Source organism: Rhinocladiella mackenziei (genome assembly GCF_000835555.1).
Source record: "Rhinocladiella mackenziei CBS 650.93 unplaced genomic scaffold supercont1.4, whole genome shotgun sequence".
Taxonomy (NCBI): domain Eukaryota; kingdom Fungi; phylum Ascomycota; class Eurotiomycetes; order Chaetothyriales; family Herpotrichiellaceae; genus Rhinocladiella; species Rhinocladiella mackenziei.
Window position 1 is genome coordinate 3,514,707 of NW_013550601.1, and position 18,694 is coordinate 3,533,400.

General features: G+C 49.5%; 7 protein-coding genes across 7 annotated transcripts; 2 read left to right on the forward strand and 5 right to left on the reverse strand.

The window, feature by feature from the left end:
* Positions 1–446: 446 nt before the first annotated feature.
* Positions 447–2,909, reverse strand: Z518_06379 (uncharacterized protein; the record flags this gene model as incomplete). Its single annotated transcript, XM_013417189.1, has 1 exon — positions 447–2,909. The coding sequence occupies one exon, from the start codon at positions 2,907–2,909 to the stop codon at positions 447–449; it is 2,463 nt and encodes an 820-aa protein (XP_013272643.1).
* Positions 2,910–4,198: 1,289 nt separating this feature from the next.
* Z518_06380 (uncharacterized protein) lies at positions 4,199–5,756 on the reverse strand (the record flags this gene model as incomplete). Its single annotated transcript, XM_013417190.1, has 2 exons — positions 4,199–5,413; positions 5,466–5,756. The coding sequence occupies 2 exons, from the start codon at positions 5,754–5,756 to the stop codon at positions 4,199–4,201; spliced, it is 1,506 nt and encodes a 501-aa protein (XP_013272644.1).
* A 772-nt stretch (positions 5,757–6,528) lies between these two features.
* Positions 6,529–8,426, reverse strand: Z518_06381 (uncharacterized protein; the record flags this gene model as incomplete). Its single annotated transcript, XM_013417191.1, has 3 exons — positions 6,529–8,102; positions 8,157–8,311; positions 8,374–8,426. 3 exons carry the CDS (start codon positions 8,424–8,426, stop codon positions 6,529–6,531), a joined length of 1,782 nt encoding a protein of 593 aa, XP_013272645.1.
* Positions 8,427–8,746: 320 nt separating this feature from the next.
* Z518_06382 (uncharacterized protein) lies at positions 8,747–9,997 on the forward strand (the record flags this gene model as incomplete). The annotated part of the gene is made up of 4 exons (XM_013417192.1): positions 8,747–8,758; positions 8,806–8,928; positions 8,979–9,060; positions 9,114–9,997. The coding sequence occupies 4 exons, from the start codon at positions 8,747–8,749 to the stop codon at positions 9,995–9,997; spliced, it is 1,101 nt and encodes a 366-aa protein (XP_013272646.1).
* A 212-nt stretch (positions 9,998–10,209) lies between these two features.
* On the reverse strand, positions 10,210–11,940 carry Z518_06383 (cysteine desulfurase, mitochondrial; the record flags this gene model as incomplete). Its single annotated transcript, XM_013417193.1, has 2 exons — positions 10,210–10,632; positions 10,837–11,940. The coding sequence occupies 2 exons, from the start codon at positions 11,938–11,940 to the stop codon at positions 10,210–10,212; spliced, it is 1,527 nt and encodes a 508-aa protein (XP_013272647.1).
* Positions 11,941–12,895: 955 nt separating this feature from the next.
* Z518_06384 (uncharacterized protein) lies at positions 12,896–14,299 on the forward strand (the record flags this gene model as incomplete). The annotated part of the gene is made up of 2 exons (XM_013417194.1): positions 12,896–13,079; positions 13,137–14,299. 2 exons carry the CDS (start codon positions 12,896–12,898, stop codon positions 14,297–14,299), a joined length of 1,347 nt encoding a protein of 448 aa, XP_013272648.1.
* A 1,114-nt stretch (positions 14,300–15,413) lies between these two features.
* Positions 15,414–17,665, reverse strand: Z518_06385 (uncharacterized protein; the record flags this gene model as incomplete). Its single annotated transcript, XM_013417195.1, has 2 exons — positions 15,414–17,459; positions 17,516–17,665. 2 exons carry the CDS (start codon positions 17,663–17,665, stop codon positions 15,414–15,416), a joined length of 2,196 nt encoding a protein of 731 aa, XP_013272649.1.
* Between the last annotated feature and the right edge of the window lie 1,029 nt (positions 17,666–18,694).

The following is an 18,694-nucleotide window of genomic DNA, read 5'->3' on the forward strand; positions in this document are numbered from 1 at the left end:
GAAAGTTCGGTTGATGCTCTTTGTCTGTTTTCTTTCAGTTGCGTTGATCCAGGAGAGATTTTTAAGTCCATTCATCCATGATCGGCTACCCACTGCACCTGTGTTTTCTAATGATGTATCAATGTCCTCAGAAAAGGCAAACCACGAATTCAGTTCCAAGACACACCAAAAGCTTCATGCTGCTGATGCCGTCGAACGGGGGTAACAAACACCGTTGATTTCGTGACTCAAGCTTATTCATCTCGCTCATGCTTTTGTGAACGTTCACCTTCATCTTCACAGCGTTGACCAAAGGCATGTCCACATTCAGGCCAACAACCTCATGGAAGATCAAGAACCACCATAAGACCAAGTTGTATTCCTTCCACGAGACATAGAAGGCGCAGCTTCTGGTTCTCATGTTCATCTAAAAATGTGTAATTCAATTGGACTCAACTCCATTGGGATCAAACCCCCCAGTCCTGGGGATCTAACTCCTTGTTGGCGTCCAATGCTGCCTCCCAGTCAAAATCCATATCCAACGTCACGTTGTTCATGTTGTTCATATCCATGTCGAAATTGTCGTTGCCACCGTCAAAGTTTGAATTGCTTGTATTCGTCACAACAACTGCATTTACGATTCCATGTTCACCCACAGAACCAGCAATAGGAGTAGATCCAGATCCAGGCGAAGTGGCAGTCTGGCCAGCAGAAGGCGCCGCAGACATAGAATCAGGCGGAAAAGGGCCCATTTGACGCGAATTTGAGAGACCGAAATCGCTATTTTCACCCATCGTACCGACCATGCCAGGATCAGCACCAAACGCGATACTGCTGGAGGAATTCGTCAACCCCAAAGCAGCGTTCCGCAGCACATTGGCGTTGAAAAGATCAGGTAGGGGACCCACATTAGTGTTTTCAATGGGAGTATTTGGATCGAAATCGATGGCGGCCGTACCCACCCTGTTGAGAATTTCTGCGGTTCGCGCCTCAACCCCAGCGACGTTCAGGAAGGTTCCAGGTGCTGCGGCTTGAATCAGGCTAAAGCCGACGTTTGTACCTTGATTAGCAGCAAAAGGGTCCGAAGATGTAGTTGTAAGGTGATACGGCCACGCTTGGACTGAAACAGATCTTGGAGTCGACGCGCTATTAACGACATCGCCGGTGACACGGTCCTGGTTTCGAAGGGTGTATCGACGTGGAGCACGAGTTGGGGTTGTTGCTGGCCCTGTCTTTGAGAGGCGTGGTGTCGAAAATTTTTGCCGCGTGCTGGGGCATCGCGGAGTCGATGGTTGTTGCTGGGAGGCCGGCGTCGACAGTATTTGGCGCGCCTTTGGGGCTGATGTCTGACACTCACCCTGAATTGAAGATTGTGTTTGGCCCTGGACTTGAATCCGAGCCTGGGCCTGAGGTTGAGCCTCACCTAAAACTTGACTTCCATCATGGACCGAGCTTTGAGCCAGACAAAGATGATGCGGTGGAACTTGAGATGAACAGTTTCCTTCGCCCACCATTCCATACCACTTGAAATCATCAGAAGTCGGACGAGGTTCTCGGGCATCATCACCGATAGCCAAAACTCCCGAAACGGGAGGAACCGGGAAATCGTACCCAGTCTGTCGACGAAGTAGAGACGGAGGAGGTTCTGGATCTGTGATTGCACGGTCAAGCCACTTGAAGTCAGGGGGGGTTCCTGACTCACTGAAGTGCGCAGACAGAGGAGGACGTGCACTGGATGAGAACGAACTGTAGCTTTGACCATCTTGCTGCACAGGTATGTTTGCCAGAGCATCTTTCATGTACATCGACCTGGTTCGGGCACGCTTTGGTGGTGGTTCAGTGGCGGCCAGATGTTTATTGTTGTCTAACGCCTTATGAGGGGTGGATGAGGTCGGAGAAGACGACGAAGAGGACATCCTGCCATGAAATGGAATAGGCACATTGCGTCTTGCAGGTGGGCCACTTCCTGAGGCTTGAATAGGGGAGACATTGTTCTTAGGAGGTGGTTGAGTTTGATCAGCCTCTGCTGGAGACCATTCAAGAATATCCAATCCGTCCTCGGCAGTGTTGTTTCCTCTTCCAGATAGAGGAGCAGCGTATCGAAAAGGACTCGCAAGAGACTTGTCGACTGGATTGTTTTGCATTGGTGAACCTTCGAAGAGGACGGATATTTCACTGATACTGGAAGTGCTGTGCTTTCTCTTCTTTGACGATTTACCTTCCTGATTTGGTGCTTGGACAAGGATGGAATGAAAATCAGGAAGCTCTGGTGTATGCTGTATCTTCACCTTAATGTCGAAGAATCTATCCAGCTTTGCCGGAGCAGAATGGGTGGCATCAATGGGCGAGGATTTCAATTGTGAGCCGTTGGATTTGTCCGCAGAAACGCTGGTAGCCTTGAATGTTGAAACGGATACTTCTGGTGAAGATGGCACCATGTTTTGCACAAAGTTGTTGGCTGTTGATTGTTGGTCAGGAAATTGGTCGATAGTTGGCACGACGGCTTGGTTCACGTTGTTGGCGGAAGCATCCATCAGAGTTAGATCTGCAGAGGTACCATCGCCAATAGCAGATAGCAACAAATCGACGAATTGAGTGGTCTCTGTGTCATCGAAGAGGTTGTGAGAGTCCGCACCAGTGGCTAGTGAATTGAAAAGAAATGGATCGATGTGCTGATCAATGTCACTCATATAGCTGACCTCAGTGACAGGCTGGTAGGCTTGTGAAGTGGATGTATCGAGAAACGGGTCTTCCACCCCAATTCCAGCGACAGTCTGAGTGTTTGTCGCAGTGACAACATTGTTCACAACTGATGATGCATCGCCATGATGCCTTCCCCCAAGCTGAGAAGTTGCCATCATTTGATTGATAGGCCCGAGAGAATTGTTCGTTTCATCAGTGTTGTCTTTCTTTCCGGTGGGAGTCCCCATCCTGGAGACGGCAGGCGAGAGGACTGCCTTGCCCCGTCAGTGTGTTGAAGTGAGAAAAAGGATTTTTGAATGTAAAAGAAAAACTCTTGACAACGGAGGAAGTGTTTTTGAGACGCGGGAGTTGGCGAGCCGGGGTTGACAAAGGATGAGGTGTGCGGAGGAAGTGAGATAGATGGTTGAGGGAGAAAAGGATTCTGCAGAAATTGTGCCAGCGGGAAAGATTCACTGCCCTAGCAACAACTTATTGAGCGTTTACCCCGTTGTGTTGTAGACGCCTGGAAATTGACAATTGAGAAATCTGCCGCGCCCGTTCTGCCTGCATCCTCGAACTGGCACAGTATTGACGTGAGATAGGCTGTATCGGCAATGACATTGGCCCATTTTCAGCAACATTGGCTTGGTGAATACTCGAAAGGGCAACGAGTTCAACTTCCAAAGCTCATATCTCCATGGTTGACCATCCAATGGAAATTTAAAGAAGCCAAAAGACATCAAAATGAGCACAGTAAGAGGCAAGAGCTATTTGCAAAGATCTTTTCAGAGTCGTTTTGAATGAATGCTATGCGCCTGATACAGCTTCAACGTTGTTTCCAGAGAAGTATTCGGCCATTGCAGCATGACATACTTTGGATACACTAGCACCTGTGGAAGACATACGTCCAGATTGTGGCCATCAGTGCAGCAGCTGAGATGTACTTTTCTCACCTCAAATCCAATTTTCTTGCCAAAGATATGTCCTCTCTCGTCGGTTGACGGAAAGGGAAAGAAGAGGGGGAATTCGATTGGCCAGAGATTTACATCGACACACGACATTTTACGGCAGGATTGATTTGACGATGCATCAGTCCAAGCGGAACGTTGTTACGGATGAACTCCAGACGCCAGGTCGTCATGTCTACCCACGCACCATTCCGTTGGTTGGCAAGAGAGCGCCGGTCCCGAGAACGAGAATTGTCCATGTGAGGCCGAGGAAAACAGGAATCTTTCTTTTCCATGCCTCTAAAAGTAAGTGACGAGAGGATGAAGGGAAACAACTGAAGTCAAAATGTGATTTTACGGAGGACTTGTCCTATTTCGAAGGGCCCAGGGGACCGTCAGACTATATACTTTCGAAGCGTGTACGAAGCGTACAAAAAGATCACATCACGTGCCGCGGTCAAATCACGTGGCAATACCCACAAAGTCGGAGAGGAGATTCTTACAATCAGATCAAGCCACCGCTTATTATTATGCACCGTATATTCATCCAAATCATACCTCCGTATGCTGAGCTTGGGAGGTAGTCCAGTTCAGTAAGCACAAAGTCCGCCGCCGGCATCTTCCATATTCCATGCACCCGCCAGACCAACAATCTGAGGCTCATCAGCATCCAGCTCCGAAGCAGTGATTCTACTTTCAACCGCAATCTCAGCATCGGCTTCTGTACGGCGGCCACCCATGAGCAGTTTCCGGGCCCACGCGTCAATGGCGGGCTCTCCGGTCTCATCCCTAGCTTGTTTCAAGAAGGGGATGAGCGCTGTTCCACCAGTCCCACGCATTTTCTTCTTTGAGGTTTTTTCACCTTCTTCCCCTCGTTGATAACGAATAGAAGCGATTCCCGTTCCCCTCGTTGGCACCGGGTTAGGGCTGCTCTCCCGGCGAGTTCTGCTCAAACTCCGAGACTCCCTACTCTTCACAATGATATATCTGGAGACCATCTGAATATGCTTGTCTCTCAGAGTTCTAAGCATCGCTAAACATGCATCATAAGCAACGCATAAATTTCGATCTGACTGGTTGTATTCCACAAAATCTCGAATATTGGCGACTCCTTCGACGGCATGCAGAAACCTTCGATGCGGCCCCGGCATATACTGTCTCATCTCGTGGATAAAATTGTGCCGAGGCTTTGGTGCAGCTCCTGGTTCAGGCTCAGATTCGGACGTCTCGTCTTTCTTGCTACCTGTTGGTCTGTGCTCGACGCCTAGGGCAATGTCGAAGAATTGGATCATACTACTCTGAGCATTGGAGCCGCCACCATATTGACGCCATGTCGAACGGGTACTTCCATCATCGTAGAAGACACCATGTGGTAGACCGGCTTCTTTCATATTCTTACTCCCCGCCAGAAAAGGTCGTATTCGGTGGTAGAAAACGTGAGGATCACAGCTGTCATACATCCTGACTAATAAGGTACCCAATTCATCGAGCGTTTGGGCGAAGGATTGCAGGCATCGGGTGACTGTCTCGGCGTCATCGTCTCGTGCAGCTTGAATTGCTTTGAGCATTAAAGGTATACAAGGGCCTCCTTTTGCTTCCATAGCAACGCTAATCAAATAAAACCATTGTTCGTCCAGCGAACCGGTGAAGGTTAGCAAAGTGGATAGGTTTTCGAGAACGAGAGGGTCGGATAGAAAGATGGGCTTGAAGTTCCATAAACACAGCCCTGCATACGTGGCAACTGGGGGAAGTTCGAGGTGTTCAGAAACTTGTAGGAGAGGATAAGTAATTGAAGGTGGTAATCTCTGCGTTGATGATGAGCACCTCGGTTTTGAGGTCGAAAGGAAGAAAACTCACCTCTGAAGGTTTGTCCCCGCCCCAGATATAGCCATGGGCGAGAAAGATCAGAACGGTGTAAGCTCTTCGCCACTCGGCTTCTGTCTCGAGGTGAACGGCGGGGATGATAGGGAGTTTGTCGATGATGGTTCGCAATCGCTTGGACAATAACAGAGACTGAAAATTGTTCATAATTCGCTCCCAGCGGTCGTAGACGGGATGTGGCAAACATTGAAGGGGCAGTTCGGAGGGAAGAAACCCTCTATCTGGAGAGACCCCATAGTCTTCAGGACGCGGGACCGGAGGCAGCATTTCGATATGAGAAGTGGAGTACTGTTGAGCGTTGTAGGGAGTAGATGGCCAGTCTCGGAGCACAAGGCTGGATATGCAGGGACACGGCCCGGTTGGAGAAGATATTTCCAGGTGGCTCCTAATGGCAAAAAAAGCTGTGAGAAGCAGGAAAGGAGTCGCCCTCTGGAATACGCAGACTGGTACTACAGATATAGGAGGATGGAAATCGGTTTGCGGGAGAGATTTGTAGGAAAAGGGTCACGAGGGAAGAGAACAAGGGGGAGAGATAGAGACGAGATGGTGTGAAGGAAAAAAGTGATCGGAAACAGGGGATGTGGAAACGTCGGCGAAGAGGAACGTGTTTGCCGCCGCGGGTATGACCGGATTAAAGCAACGGGTCGAGCACGCGATCGCGATGGAGGTGAAGGGGGAACCAAAAAAAAAGGATGATGACGGGGTTGAATCACTCAGAAATTATAGCGGGCAGATAACACGACATTGCGATACAAAGTACATGGTAGTCGATGACATTGGCCGTTGACTCAGTAGGAGATAGGGAAACAATCAAAAAAGAAAATGCAGTTCACCCATCACCCCGCAGCTGCATTACAGCACCCGAGGTCATCAGGTCACAGGAGAGCGCCCTAACTCCGAGTACGAGGTACATGATGCTTCTTAGTAAGCAGTATTACTAACTGGGTACCTGGGCACGAGGTACTTGAACGAAAGTACGGGGTACGTCAGCCTTGCTTCTCAATAACCAATAACCTGCCTCGTCATTTATCTCTCGAGTCTACATATATGGCCCATTCAATGCCCCAACATACAATGAATGCTTGCACCCTTCTACCCACTCCTTCAGTTCTTCCGATATGTCTAAATGACTCTTATCTACCTTCCAAAAATCAACCGGCAACGACGAACTCTTGCTCGTGTATACTTCCGCAATAGCCGCCCGCATTACAATATCCAACCGCCGAGCCACTTCCCATCGACGTCCGCACATGTTGATCCCATGCATCAATATGTCAAAGGTGGGTTCTCGTTGCTGGTCTAGTCTCCGATATACCAGGAGCTTGAACCGTGCTGCAACAAAGATCAGATGCGCCAGTATAGGTGAGTTCAGCTCCGTGTCTGCATCACTGATACTTTGGAGGGCGGCAACAACGTCCTCGCAGGCTTGAAGACACCTTTGAAGAGGTACTTCGTTAAATGAAGGACCATCAAATTCGACCAGTCGTTGGTACAGGATAATCACACTTGCGTGTGCCAAGATACTGGTGTGAACCAGATTGGGATCGAAGTCGATGTGCCCGTCCGCGAGCAGTGTGTAGCTGGTACTTGGCTGAGATCGTATATAACTCATGAAATTATGATAGATCTCATCGCAGGTCGCATGAGCCTCACCTCGAGCTTGCTCATATCTGCCCCTTTCGTGATCGTAGATGAATGTGTGCAAGGGCTGCAACCCTATCGCCGCCAAATGAGTATGGCTTCGGAAACTGTCTTTGAGGTCTGGCGTGCTGATATAGGCTACACTCGATAGGTGGTCCACCAGCGCGGCCGAAACGTCTCGCCACGAGATCCCCAGTGTTGAAACTGCGTCCATTGCTAACGTTGCCCAGGTCAAGGGAATCGCCAGTTCTTCTCCGGTATTGCTTCCAATGGCTGGTGGTCCAATCTGGGCCGGACTTTGCAGTGCCATTTGGTTCAAAAGTTTCCGGAAAAGTCCAATGTTTTCACACATCCGACGACATACCGACAGCAAACTGAAGGTACTCGGGATGTTGTCCGCCCCATAGTCAAGAATGGCTATGATCAAGAGCGCTTGGAGAGAGTTCAACGAAGGCTTCGAAAATGCCTCGTCGACCACCTGTGATCGCAGGTGCCGTGACAGTCTGTGTCTTCCGTGGTATCCTAGACCGATGGCCTGACTTGAATATGCAATCTCAAGTGCAATCACTGCCTTCAACACGACGTCGTCGATATGGCTTAAGGGCATAGGAAGGACCTCGAGTGCCATTTGAATATGTTGTCGACCTAAAATCGGCAACCAGGGTTGAGTTTCTTTGAACCACAAATCCGCCAGTGTATACATGTATCCATGTGGCAGAGACATCAAATCTGCAACTGCCGCATCAGACTCTGCATCCGTCCGCTTGTGTTGACTCTGATGGGAGCTCGCAGCAGTCAAAGCAGGACTGAAGATTGATGGCCGTACTTCTGAGGAGGCGACTGATGCCGAAGGAGTGATCTGTTGCGGCGTCGCCGAACGGGCCACCGGCGCTGGGGTTGGGGCTGGATTTGGTACTTCTGATGATCTCTTGTTCTCATCCTTGAGGAATTTAACTTCTTGCTCCAGGCTTTCTATTCAACACGAAATAGTGAGAGAGAGTCTACACCTGAGAAGAGGGCCCATACCTATGCGATTCTCCAGTTGAGATACATAGCCAGCCCGGAGACCGCGTTTCTTGGGCTTTGCAACATAGTGACAATTGGCCTTGGCCTTGACGCAGAATCCACATCTTGGAAGAATTCGGTCACATTTTGTTTTTCGTTGTCGGCAGAGGTAGCATCTTTAGGGGAAAGTTAGAACAAAGTACATAGTTTGTTGTATATCCGTGAAGGGGTCAGTTACACTGTGGAACTCTTCTCTTCTAACGCTGAATTTTCGGGTGAATCGCTGCCCATGGTTTCAAACACTAACGAGCACCAATTGAGGGTGAATAAATGAGGATAACAAAAGGTGAACGTTAAGACTGGGGGGAAATATGGCATGAAATGGGAACGTCGGCGGCGCGGAAATGTCGACGGCGAGGCTTGGCCCGAGAAATCCCCCACCAGGTGCGATATCCGTCTTGGGAAGCCCATCTACATCGGGGCTAAGTGGTGTCGAAAAAAAAAAAAAAAAGACATTGGACGCTGTTGAGTCTGTAGAATTCAATCGATCTGGACGTCAGACAATTGTTACTCAAGTGGCAGTTTGACCCGCTCTTTTGACCCAATTCCATATGGCGTCGACTGTATGTATGTCGTCGAGATGAACGAGCATCCCGTTAACGGACAGTAGAATCCTTCGGTGCTCCTGTATGGTCCAGGAAAAGCGAAAATTGAAGACAGACCTCTACCAGAGATCAACAGTCCTACTGATGCAATAGTTCGGATCAAGTTCGTGGGAGTGTGCGGGAGTGACGTGAGTTACCGACTTCAGAATATAGATCTTGTTGAGCTAATCGCCTCGAGGTTCATTTCTGGACTCATGGAGGCGTTAATGGGAAAGTGGTCTCCGAGTCAAAGCCGTTGGTCATGGGGCACGAGGCCTCAGGTCTGTCAAATCTGCTGTAGAATTCGCAAGGATAATCAATGACGCGCATTCAGGTACAATACATGCTGTCGGATCGGCGGTGACACATTTGAAACCGGGTGACAATGTTGCGATTGAACCGGGCCAGCCTTGCCGTTCTTGTGTGCGGTGTAAAGAAGGGTTGTACAATCTTTGTCCACAAATGAAATTCGCCGCTTGCCCGCCCGATACTCCCGGATGTTTGACAAAGTATTTCAAGATTCCTGCAGATTTTTGTTACAAACTGCCACTGGGGGTAAATCTGCAAGAAGGAGTTCTAGCAGAACCACTTGCTGTTGCAGCGCACGCTGTTCGGATGGTTAAGATCCGACCCGGTCAAAGTGTCGTGATATTTGGCTCCGGCACCATCGGTCTCGTCTGCGGTGTCGTTGCTCGATTGTTCGGAGCGAAGAAGATTGTTGCTGTAGATTTGTTGGACCATAAGCTGGAGTTCGCCAAAGGACTCAGTCAATCAAGCACATTCAAGCCAGACCTGAGTGCGTCGCCAGAGGAGAATGCTACTCGCTTGATTCGAGAACATGATTTGGGACTAGGGGCCGACGCCGTCATCGAAGCATCCGGAGCTGAGAGTTCGATAGCTACTGCGGTGTACGTTCTTCGGCCAGGAGGCTCATGCGTACAAACAGGACTGGGTAAGGCGATGGTGAATTTCCCTATTTTGACAATGAGTGAGAAAGAGCTGCACATGCATGGGGCGTTCCGGTATGGTCCAGGTGACTATAGGGTCGCCATGGACATACTCGAGGCTGGTACCATCCCGCTCAAAACCTTGATTTCCAACGTGTTCGATTTCGAACAGACCACAAGCGCATGGGAAGAGACTAAACAGGGGCGGGGTATCAAAAATATGATTCGAGGCTATGGGTATAAAGATCCTGGTCGAGTAATTCATTTGTAGGGCCATCCACTTTTTGATTTCGGGCGAGGCTGCTGCCTAATTCTCTCATTTCCAGCACGGGGTGGGGTGGGCATAAAACAAACGGCAAATACTTTCCTCTTGCCTCAACGAAGAACTGGTAATGACTGTGAGTGGAGCATTCACGTAAGACGCGAACGCAGATAATGTACAAGAACCATTTTCACTAATTGTCAACCTCCGTCCGCTTTCCCCTAGTGTTGACTCCATTCAATAGCATTCAGATCCACGCCCTCCTGAACCAGCTCCCACAGCGGACTCAGTTCTCTCAGGAAGGTGACTCGCTCTCGAACAGCTTTTAGCACGTAGTCAATCTCACTGGTTGTGGTGAAACGTCCAATACCAAAACGAATACTGCTGTGAGCGCTTTCATCACTGTTTCCCAGAGCTCGAAGGACATAGCTAGGTTCCAGAGAGGCAGAGGTGCAGGCACTGCCAGAAGACAAGGCAATGTCTTTTAGTGCCATCAGCAATGACTCCCCTTCGACATATGCAAATGAAACGTTGACGCAGCCAGGATAATGTCGGGTTGGGTCGCCATTTAAAGACGTGTGCTCCATCGAGAGGAGACCATCGAGAAGCCGTTTGGACAGAGCGGTAATGCGCTTGGAGTCATACTGGAAAGATCGGAAATCAGCAATGTGTGTCTTGGGGAGAAATATCGAAAATGAAGAAAATTTTGACGACCCATTCATAACCCCTGCTATGCAAATCAACGTGTCGACTTAAGTGGTTTAAGCCAGAACACTCAGAAAGCCATGCATAATTTAAAAAGCGTTATAATCATGAACGGAAAGAGGTGTTTCAGAGGATGAGCTTACCTCCATCTCTTCTTTGGCAATACGGCAGGCTTCCCCGAATCCCACAACGAGATGAGGTGCAAGTGTGCCGCTCCGCAGGCCTCTTTCTTGGCCACCTCCACTGATAATAGGATCCAATCTGACACGGGGTCGTCTTCGGACATAACAGGCACCAATGCCTTTGGGACCATATATCTTGTGGCTGGAAATCGACATCAAATCGATGTTCCAGTCGTTGACATTAATGGGAATCTTTCCGACTGCTTGAGCGGCGTCGGTGTGGAAGTAGACTTTCTTCGACCGACAAAGCTGTCCGATCTCTTTCATCGGCTGGATGACCCCAATCTCATTATTGACCGTCATAATGCTGACCAGAGCAGTCTCGGGTTTGATGGCGTCTTCGAGCTGCTTCAAATCAATCAAACCACTGGAGTTGACCGGCAGGTAAGTTACTTCAAATCCCTCGTCCTGCAAATGTCGGCAACTGTCCAAGACACATTTGTGTTCGGTCTGGCTGGTAATGATATGCTTCTTCTTTCCTGCTCGGCCGAAAAATCTGGCCACACCCTTGATGCTCATGTTATTGCTCTCGGTCGCACCACTGGTAAATATAATTTCTTTTGGATCAGCTCCAATCAGCTTGGCAACGTGCTCTCTTGCTTGTTCCGTGGCCTTCTCGCTTTCCCAACCGTAGGCATGTGTTCGCGAGTGAGGATTGCCCCAAAGACCCGTTAGGAATGGGAGCATCGCATCGAGAACTCTGGGGTCTACTGGAGTTGTCGCCTGTGCATCGAGATAAATAGGGCGACTGCCTTGGTCCATGATTGTCGCCTGCTTGAGGATGCCCGCCGAGGGACTCATTGTTGTGAGATCTGATCCTGGCATCTTCACCTGCGATGGAAGATTGCCACTCTCCTGAATGAATTTCTTCTGGTCAGCTTTAATGGCCGACTCGACATCGGCGACCTGGGCCCGGGAGGGTTGTGATTCGGAGACATATGTTCGGCGCTGGAGGAAACGAGAGGTGGCGATGGAGGCCGATCTTGTATGAAGGGCATTTGACGACAGCTGTCGGATGCAGACTCGCGAAGTCTGCCTCATCGCGGCGGAGGCTGGAGCAGACATTGCAAAGATGGGACCAGACCAGCTGATTTATCTCTTTGTCGCTGAGGGCCGGGATATTTGAGGTGGTGAAGCCGGAGAGGGAGAATGGGAAAAGTAGAGCAAAGAAGTTTTGATTTGATCTGATTAGATTTCGGCCGAGGATGAGTGGGACAGGCTCGCTGTTTTCGGTCCTTATCAGGATATAACATGCGAGCAGAGCACCGACTTCTACCAGTCCGCATAGAAGGAATGGGCGTAAGCGTGGCAGGGGTAGTGAGAATGAAAATGGGAGTGGTAACTCGTCGTGGCTACGAAGCACGGTAATTCATTCGACCAGACTGCATCTCCTACATCCGCGTCCCACACACCTCGCTTTCTCCCCCGATACAGTAAAGCAATATTGGTCGACTTCTGCGGAAGAAAGCCTCCCTGACTATAATCCTGTTCGCTGAAGTTCTCTGTGCAGCGTCTGCGATTGCTGCTGGCTTCTGGCGACAATCACACACAGCTCCATCTTCCACCTCCAGCCAAGTCACTCAGCCACAATTCTTGGTTCACTCCCACCGCATTGACACTGGTCGCTCCTTCGCTGGGCTGCGTCATCGTTGGTGCCCGGACGGAGTCAATTAGTTAATTGCGGTCAGTTCTTCCATACGGATACGGAATCCATTTTGCCTTTTGATCTGATCCCTGCGCACCTTTTCTCTCCAATAAGCCGCCCTTCCATCTTTGCAGCGCTTCCATCCGAAAGAAACTACCACCACCACACCACCGCCACATATCACGTCCAGACACCAGAGAAGGAATTCACCTATATTCTACGGCTCTCATTTGGACCGACTGATTCTTCCTTCCGTAATATCCGACCTCCATCCCAAACATCCTCTTCCGAGACTTCCACGCCCACAATCCTCGAAGCAACTTGAGCTGAGAACTTGTGCGGAAAGACTTCCACAAGCCACCACAACAATCAAGAATGAGTCTCAAAGGAGTGACCAAGAGTATAACCCGAGCCCCGCAACAATTTAAACAGCGCTTCAACATTGGCGACAATACTAAAGATGCCGTATACATCGATGCGGAAAGGCGCTTTGCAGAGCTGGAAACTGAGACGAAGAAGTTGCATGACGAGTCGAAGAAATATTTTGACGCCATCAATGGTACACCTTGAAGCATCGTCTTCTGCTGGAATCCTTTGTCACTCTGACCATCTATAGGCATGCTGAACCACCAGATCGAGTTTTCCAAAGCCATTCAAGAAATCTACAAACCCATATCAGGCCGCGTATCCGATCCCAATTCGTTAATGCCGGAAGGAAATCCAGAGGGAATTCGTGCTTGTGAGGAATATGAATCGATCGTGCGCGAACTACAGGCAACACTCCAACCCGAACTAGAAATGATCGAGCAGCGTGTTATAGCCCCCGCCGACCAATTACTCGAAGTGATCAAAGTCATTCGCAAAGTGGCCGTCAAGCGCCAACACAAGCAGCTGGATTATGATCGTCACCGAGCGACCCTGAAAAAGTTGCAAGATAAGAAAGAGAAAACTCTCAAGGATGAAAAAGCTCTTTTCAAGGCTGAGAACGACGTCGAGCAAGCAACTCAAGATTACGAATACTTCAACAACCTCCTCAAGGATGAATTACCCAAACTCTTCGCCCTGGAAGCCGAATTCATTCGCCCGCTCTTTCAATCATTTTATTACATGCAGCTAAACGTTTTCTACACTCTGCATGAGAAAATGCAAGGCATCAACATTGGTTACTTCAACTTGAACCTAGATATTGAAGACGCATTTGAAATGAAACGAGGCGACGTCAAGGAACGCGCAGAGGCACTCTCGATAGTTCATTTCAAGGGGACCGGCGGATTGAAAGGTACTCGCGTAGTGTCCAAGTATGGCGCTGCTGCAAAAGCCAAAGAAGCCGAAGCAAGCAAATCATCGTATGCGAGCCGACGGACGAGTCATCTGGAAGACGGCATTTCCAATCCACCTCCGCCGTATTCACCACCGGGTGGAGCCAGCTCGCCCAGTAGCCCAGCATTGGGGAGTCCTTCATTGGGTGCGACCATTGCGGCAAAGGGCAAACCGCCGCCGCCGAAACCCAAGCCAAGTCGTTTGAGTGGTGCGCCAAATGTCGAGACTGTCACGGCTCAGTATGACTATGAGGCGCAAGCCGAAGGAGATCTAAGTTTCCTGACGGGAGATATTATTGAAATCGTCTCGAGGACGCAGAATGAGAACGAATGGTGGACAGGACGAATAAACGGGAAGGAAGGACAATTTCCCGGTAGGTTTGAAAACGAAATCTCGCATCATTCGAGTTATTTTGGGGCAAACAGACTTTCGAACACATGGCTAATACTTGATCTCTAGGCAACTATGTACGGCTGAACTAGAAACATCGCCTCAAGCTGAAGTGTTATCGCAAAGAGATTAGATCTCCTTGCCGCCCAGTTTGTGAAATCAAAGCACAGCTCTCCCTCGCCATCTACAACCAGGGAAATGGCGATGAACCAAAAAAAATGAAGGTCGCTTTGAGTTTCTATGACCGACTTATTGACCGTACCAGGCATTTTCCCCCAAAGGCTTCGCTCACCATTTGGCCCAACGTTTAGGATTGGGAGTACTCTGCTCCTAGGATATGAGTCCAACTTCGCATAGCGGCTAGGTTTAGGTCTGGTATCGTCAGGTAAAAGAAGAAGACTTAGAAAATGGTCAGGTTCTGGTTCGGCCCCGTGGTGCGTAACTGCTTCTTGGTTTCAATATCATTCTTGGACTTGCCGTGTCTTGTCTTCTCAACAGAGATAAAAGGCGAGAGATTGCCGGCTTACTGGGTCGCTGTTTCTGTTGCTGTGTCTGTCTCTGGCTTGATGACATTGATTCTTCCATTCCTTTTTCTTTTCACCCTCAGAATCCAAAGTCCTGCTCCCTTTTCTTGTATTTCCACGGTAGCTTGATCCTTTCTGAGACCTGGATTGTCTATTTACCAAACTGATTTGGTGATTCCGTTGAGCACTGGCTGGATCTGTTTCCACTTTCCACTTCGGAACTCTTATCTTACTCCTTCGGTGTCGGATGACGTTGGACACCTCTTGGAAAACCTCTTTCAACCGCCCCCTCTTGGATCGTTGAATGGGAAATCAATCAGTGCTCGTATAGCTGAAGCAACCCATCCACTTCCTGGAATGCGAATGCAACAGCGTCTTGTCAGAAGAGGATTAGAGAGAGATAGCTATTCACTACCAGACTTCTGGTTGGCCTTTTGATATATACACACCAACACAGAGTATCAGCGCATACAGTCTCGTTCACTATCTTTCGACGGACGTGCAAACAGATCACGTTTAGGGTTTGCTTTTCGAGAACGAAACATCTCTCTGGACGGAAGCTGGCATACAAAAGAGCGAATAGTTTGTTCTTAAAATGAAAAATTTTCTTTGTCGAAATGAATGCATGTGACCTCAACTATGTCATTTCAGCATTGGGGTCACCGTAGCCAAAACCCTTTCGCGATTGAGAGATACATTGCTTTCTCCCGCCAAGTAGGGAGCTTCATGGATCCTGACTTGCGCTTGTCGGGGGACTGACCAGAACCTGAGGCCGAACCTGAACATGGAGGGGAGAGCGACGGCAACGGCGATTCCATTGACTCGGGCAGGAGTGGTGGCCACGGTTTGGGCGCCAATGGTTCGGAAGTGGGTTCCACAGGCAACGGAGCTCGAGCTGGCAAAGCTGGACTTCCAAGATGGACGGGCTGATTCTTGATTCTTTTCGTGCGGTCCGTCAGACCTGGCTCCACTGTGTGACTGATAGACTCGCCAGTGTTCATGTCAACATCCTGATTCGAGACGCTTTTTCTCTTCCTGTACTGAGGTGACGAACCATCTCTCGTTTTAGGCTTCGCGAGAGTCCCGTTTAGGCGTTTCATCCCTTCAAACCCGAAACTAGGATCGAAGCTGACGAACACGAGCGCCCGTTCAGGTGAACCAGGTTCTCGAGGAGGACCGGCCATGTAGACAATCCCCTCGTCTCCAAGAATAGCTTTGACATCTCCCGCCCGGCCACTGGGACATAGGATGTCGTGAAGCTCCTGTGGTGCATCATCTGGAGGCCACATTGCAACACGGCTGGGCCCGTACCATTCTTCCCCATCTTCCATATTCTCGCCTTCTCTATCTTTCCTACAAGGTCGAACGATCAATGCTCTTGGATCCATCGAGCCCTTCTCCGGAACCAGAGGGTTGAGTTCGTTCCTACTGACCACTCTCACCTTTATACGTTCCCTGGGCCGCCATTCATCCTCAATCTTGACTTCTTCCGTGACTAGATCCACGAAGGACTGTGCGTTGAACTGGTATCCGTTCCATTTTGTCTTTGCGCGGATATATTCCTTGCCGAACTCGTCGACGCCGTCCTGGAATTCGGCATGGACATATCTATCGACGCGGGGTCTGGGCGGCTCGTATCGACTTTTACTTTTCTCGTCTAAGGTGAGTCTCAGACGATCGTCAGGCGGATATTCAGGGCTATCATTTAACCCTTTGTGCTCCGCTCGATGAAATGGTTGAGTATAATACGTCCTGATGGAACGGCTTCCACCATTTGCCCATTCCTTTCTGCATTCCACAACCAACAACTCCCCGCTGCGGTGGTCCTCTTGAAATCCCAGGTCCGTCCAAGCATCATTGATAGGCCCCTCGAGATGTTGCCGTCTCCATATCGTTTGGATCTTTAACTCTGGAGTAGGATCGTCAACTCGAAAGCTGATAAAATGATAGTAACTGGTCCAGTCGACCTCCTCACTCTCAACGCTAGTTTGATTTGTTAGTGCGTAGAACACGTCCCGATAGATTGTAAAGCAGACAGTCGACCCAATCTCAGACCCAAAGAAATCTCGTAGTTGCAGTGGCTCTTTCGTTACGGGCTCTGACGTCTCGAAATCATAGCCTTGCAATAGCCATTCATGATGACTGTAATTGCCCATCGCAGAATGAGTGCCCACAATCATGTATCTGTGATTGTGCCTAACGAAAAGCTTGCTGGTGGACCGAAGAGGAATGCAAAGCAAGATTCGACGATGCTGGCCCGTCAAATTCGGCCGTGGTGGTGGACAAAAAGTCTCGGAAATATTGACAGCAAAAATGTATTTGCCGTATGAGCCAAAGTCGCAAGCAAGGATCACGATCTCAGATGCGTACCCGTGGACTTGAATAGACTTGAGTGACTCGAGGTCCAAATTTCCATTGCCACGAGATGTCGTGACAATTCGATTCGTGAAGACTGAGCCGCTAATCACTTTCTCAGTGCTTCGGCCGGTATTGAAATCGAGAATGCGAAGGCTCGCACAGGTCGAGTAACACAGGATGCCTGCGTAGTACGAGAAACTGGTCGCGTACGCAATGACACAGGCCGCGTATGGCGAGGCAGTTTGTAACGCCTGATGACAGTCGACATAGCGACCAATGGTTTGTCTGAAACTCGTCTTCTGCGTAGAAAGCGCGAGTTGAGCCCAAGTCGAGAAGCAGACACTGGCCTGATCTCATTAGCTGATGCCAAATCATCGAGGGGGCTGGATTGAGTGGATATCACCTGAAGGGAATTCTTAGCAGTATTCTCATCCCGGAGATGCTGGTACAGATTCCGACACGTCTTCCCAAGGCTGTCATGAGAACGGATATCCAGCTGGCTCGCCACCTGATACAGAATGTCAAACGGCAATCGATTAAACCCTGACAGCATAACCGAAAACGAGGATAAAGGAGACGTGATAAGATGCGGAAGTCACGCGACGTGATCATGAGGCAGGAAGACGGTGAAATATAACGAGATGTGTTGCGTTAAAGGAGTGACTCAGTGGCAACAGTAAGGAATGTAGGAGAAGGGGGTCATTAGTGGGATAGGTCGAGGTTCCATGGACTGACTGATAATGAAAGACAGATAGTAATTCGAAGCTGTCACCAGCTCCGAGAGCGACAGCAAAGAGGTGAGCATGTCAAATACCAAGGCAGAGAGCTGCAGAGCCGCATTATGGCAGAGCTGCAGAGCCGCATCATGGCAAGAGCCGCAATGCTCCTGCTTCCTCGAGAGTTTAACGGATTAGTGGAACGATTAGGCTTTGGGCCACGTTACAGGCACACGTCAAGTGTCGAAGCTATTTGATTAGACCACGTCGAGCACATTTAGACCTGCATGGACCTTTTGGGCGCAAGACGAACAAGGAATGAACCGGGAACTGCGGTGAGGCTGAGTAAATGAGAGGAGAAGCACGCCTTCCCCACTTCTGGCTTTTGTTTGCTGTTTGGAAGATTCACGTGACAAGTTGACGGGAAGGCTCCGCGTCTACCGTGTGTTGTTTGCCTGCCTGTCGGAACGTACGTTGGCATTGGTCCTGGGCCTTGTATTCGAATTTGCTGCTCATCTGCACAGAGCTCAGCCTCATGCAGTCTGTCATAGTTGAAACCAGTCCTGCATCACATATTACTAGCTGTTGTTGCACTGCCTCAGCTGCATGGTTTGCAGCCTCTGTGTTGGGCCACGCTATCTCCCAGACGGTGTCAAGCCTCTCACCTTTGTAAGAAACAAGGTCCGAGAGTAGTGAATTCGTGCTTGTGTTCAAGCTCGCTCTCGTAATTTGTGCCGCCCTCGCAGAGAGGAGATCAAGAATGACTCCCCGAAGGGGATTTTTTCAAACCCATTCATGAAGGATTGAAGGTATCTTTGCTGCATCTAGCGCCTCCTTTTTTTTTTTTTTTTTTTCCCAATTAGGCC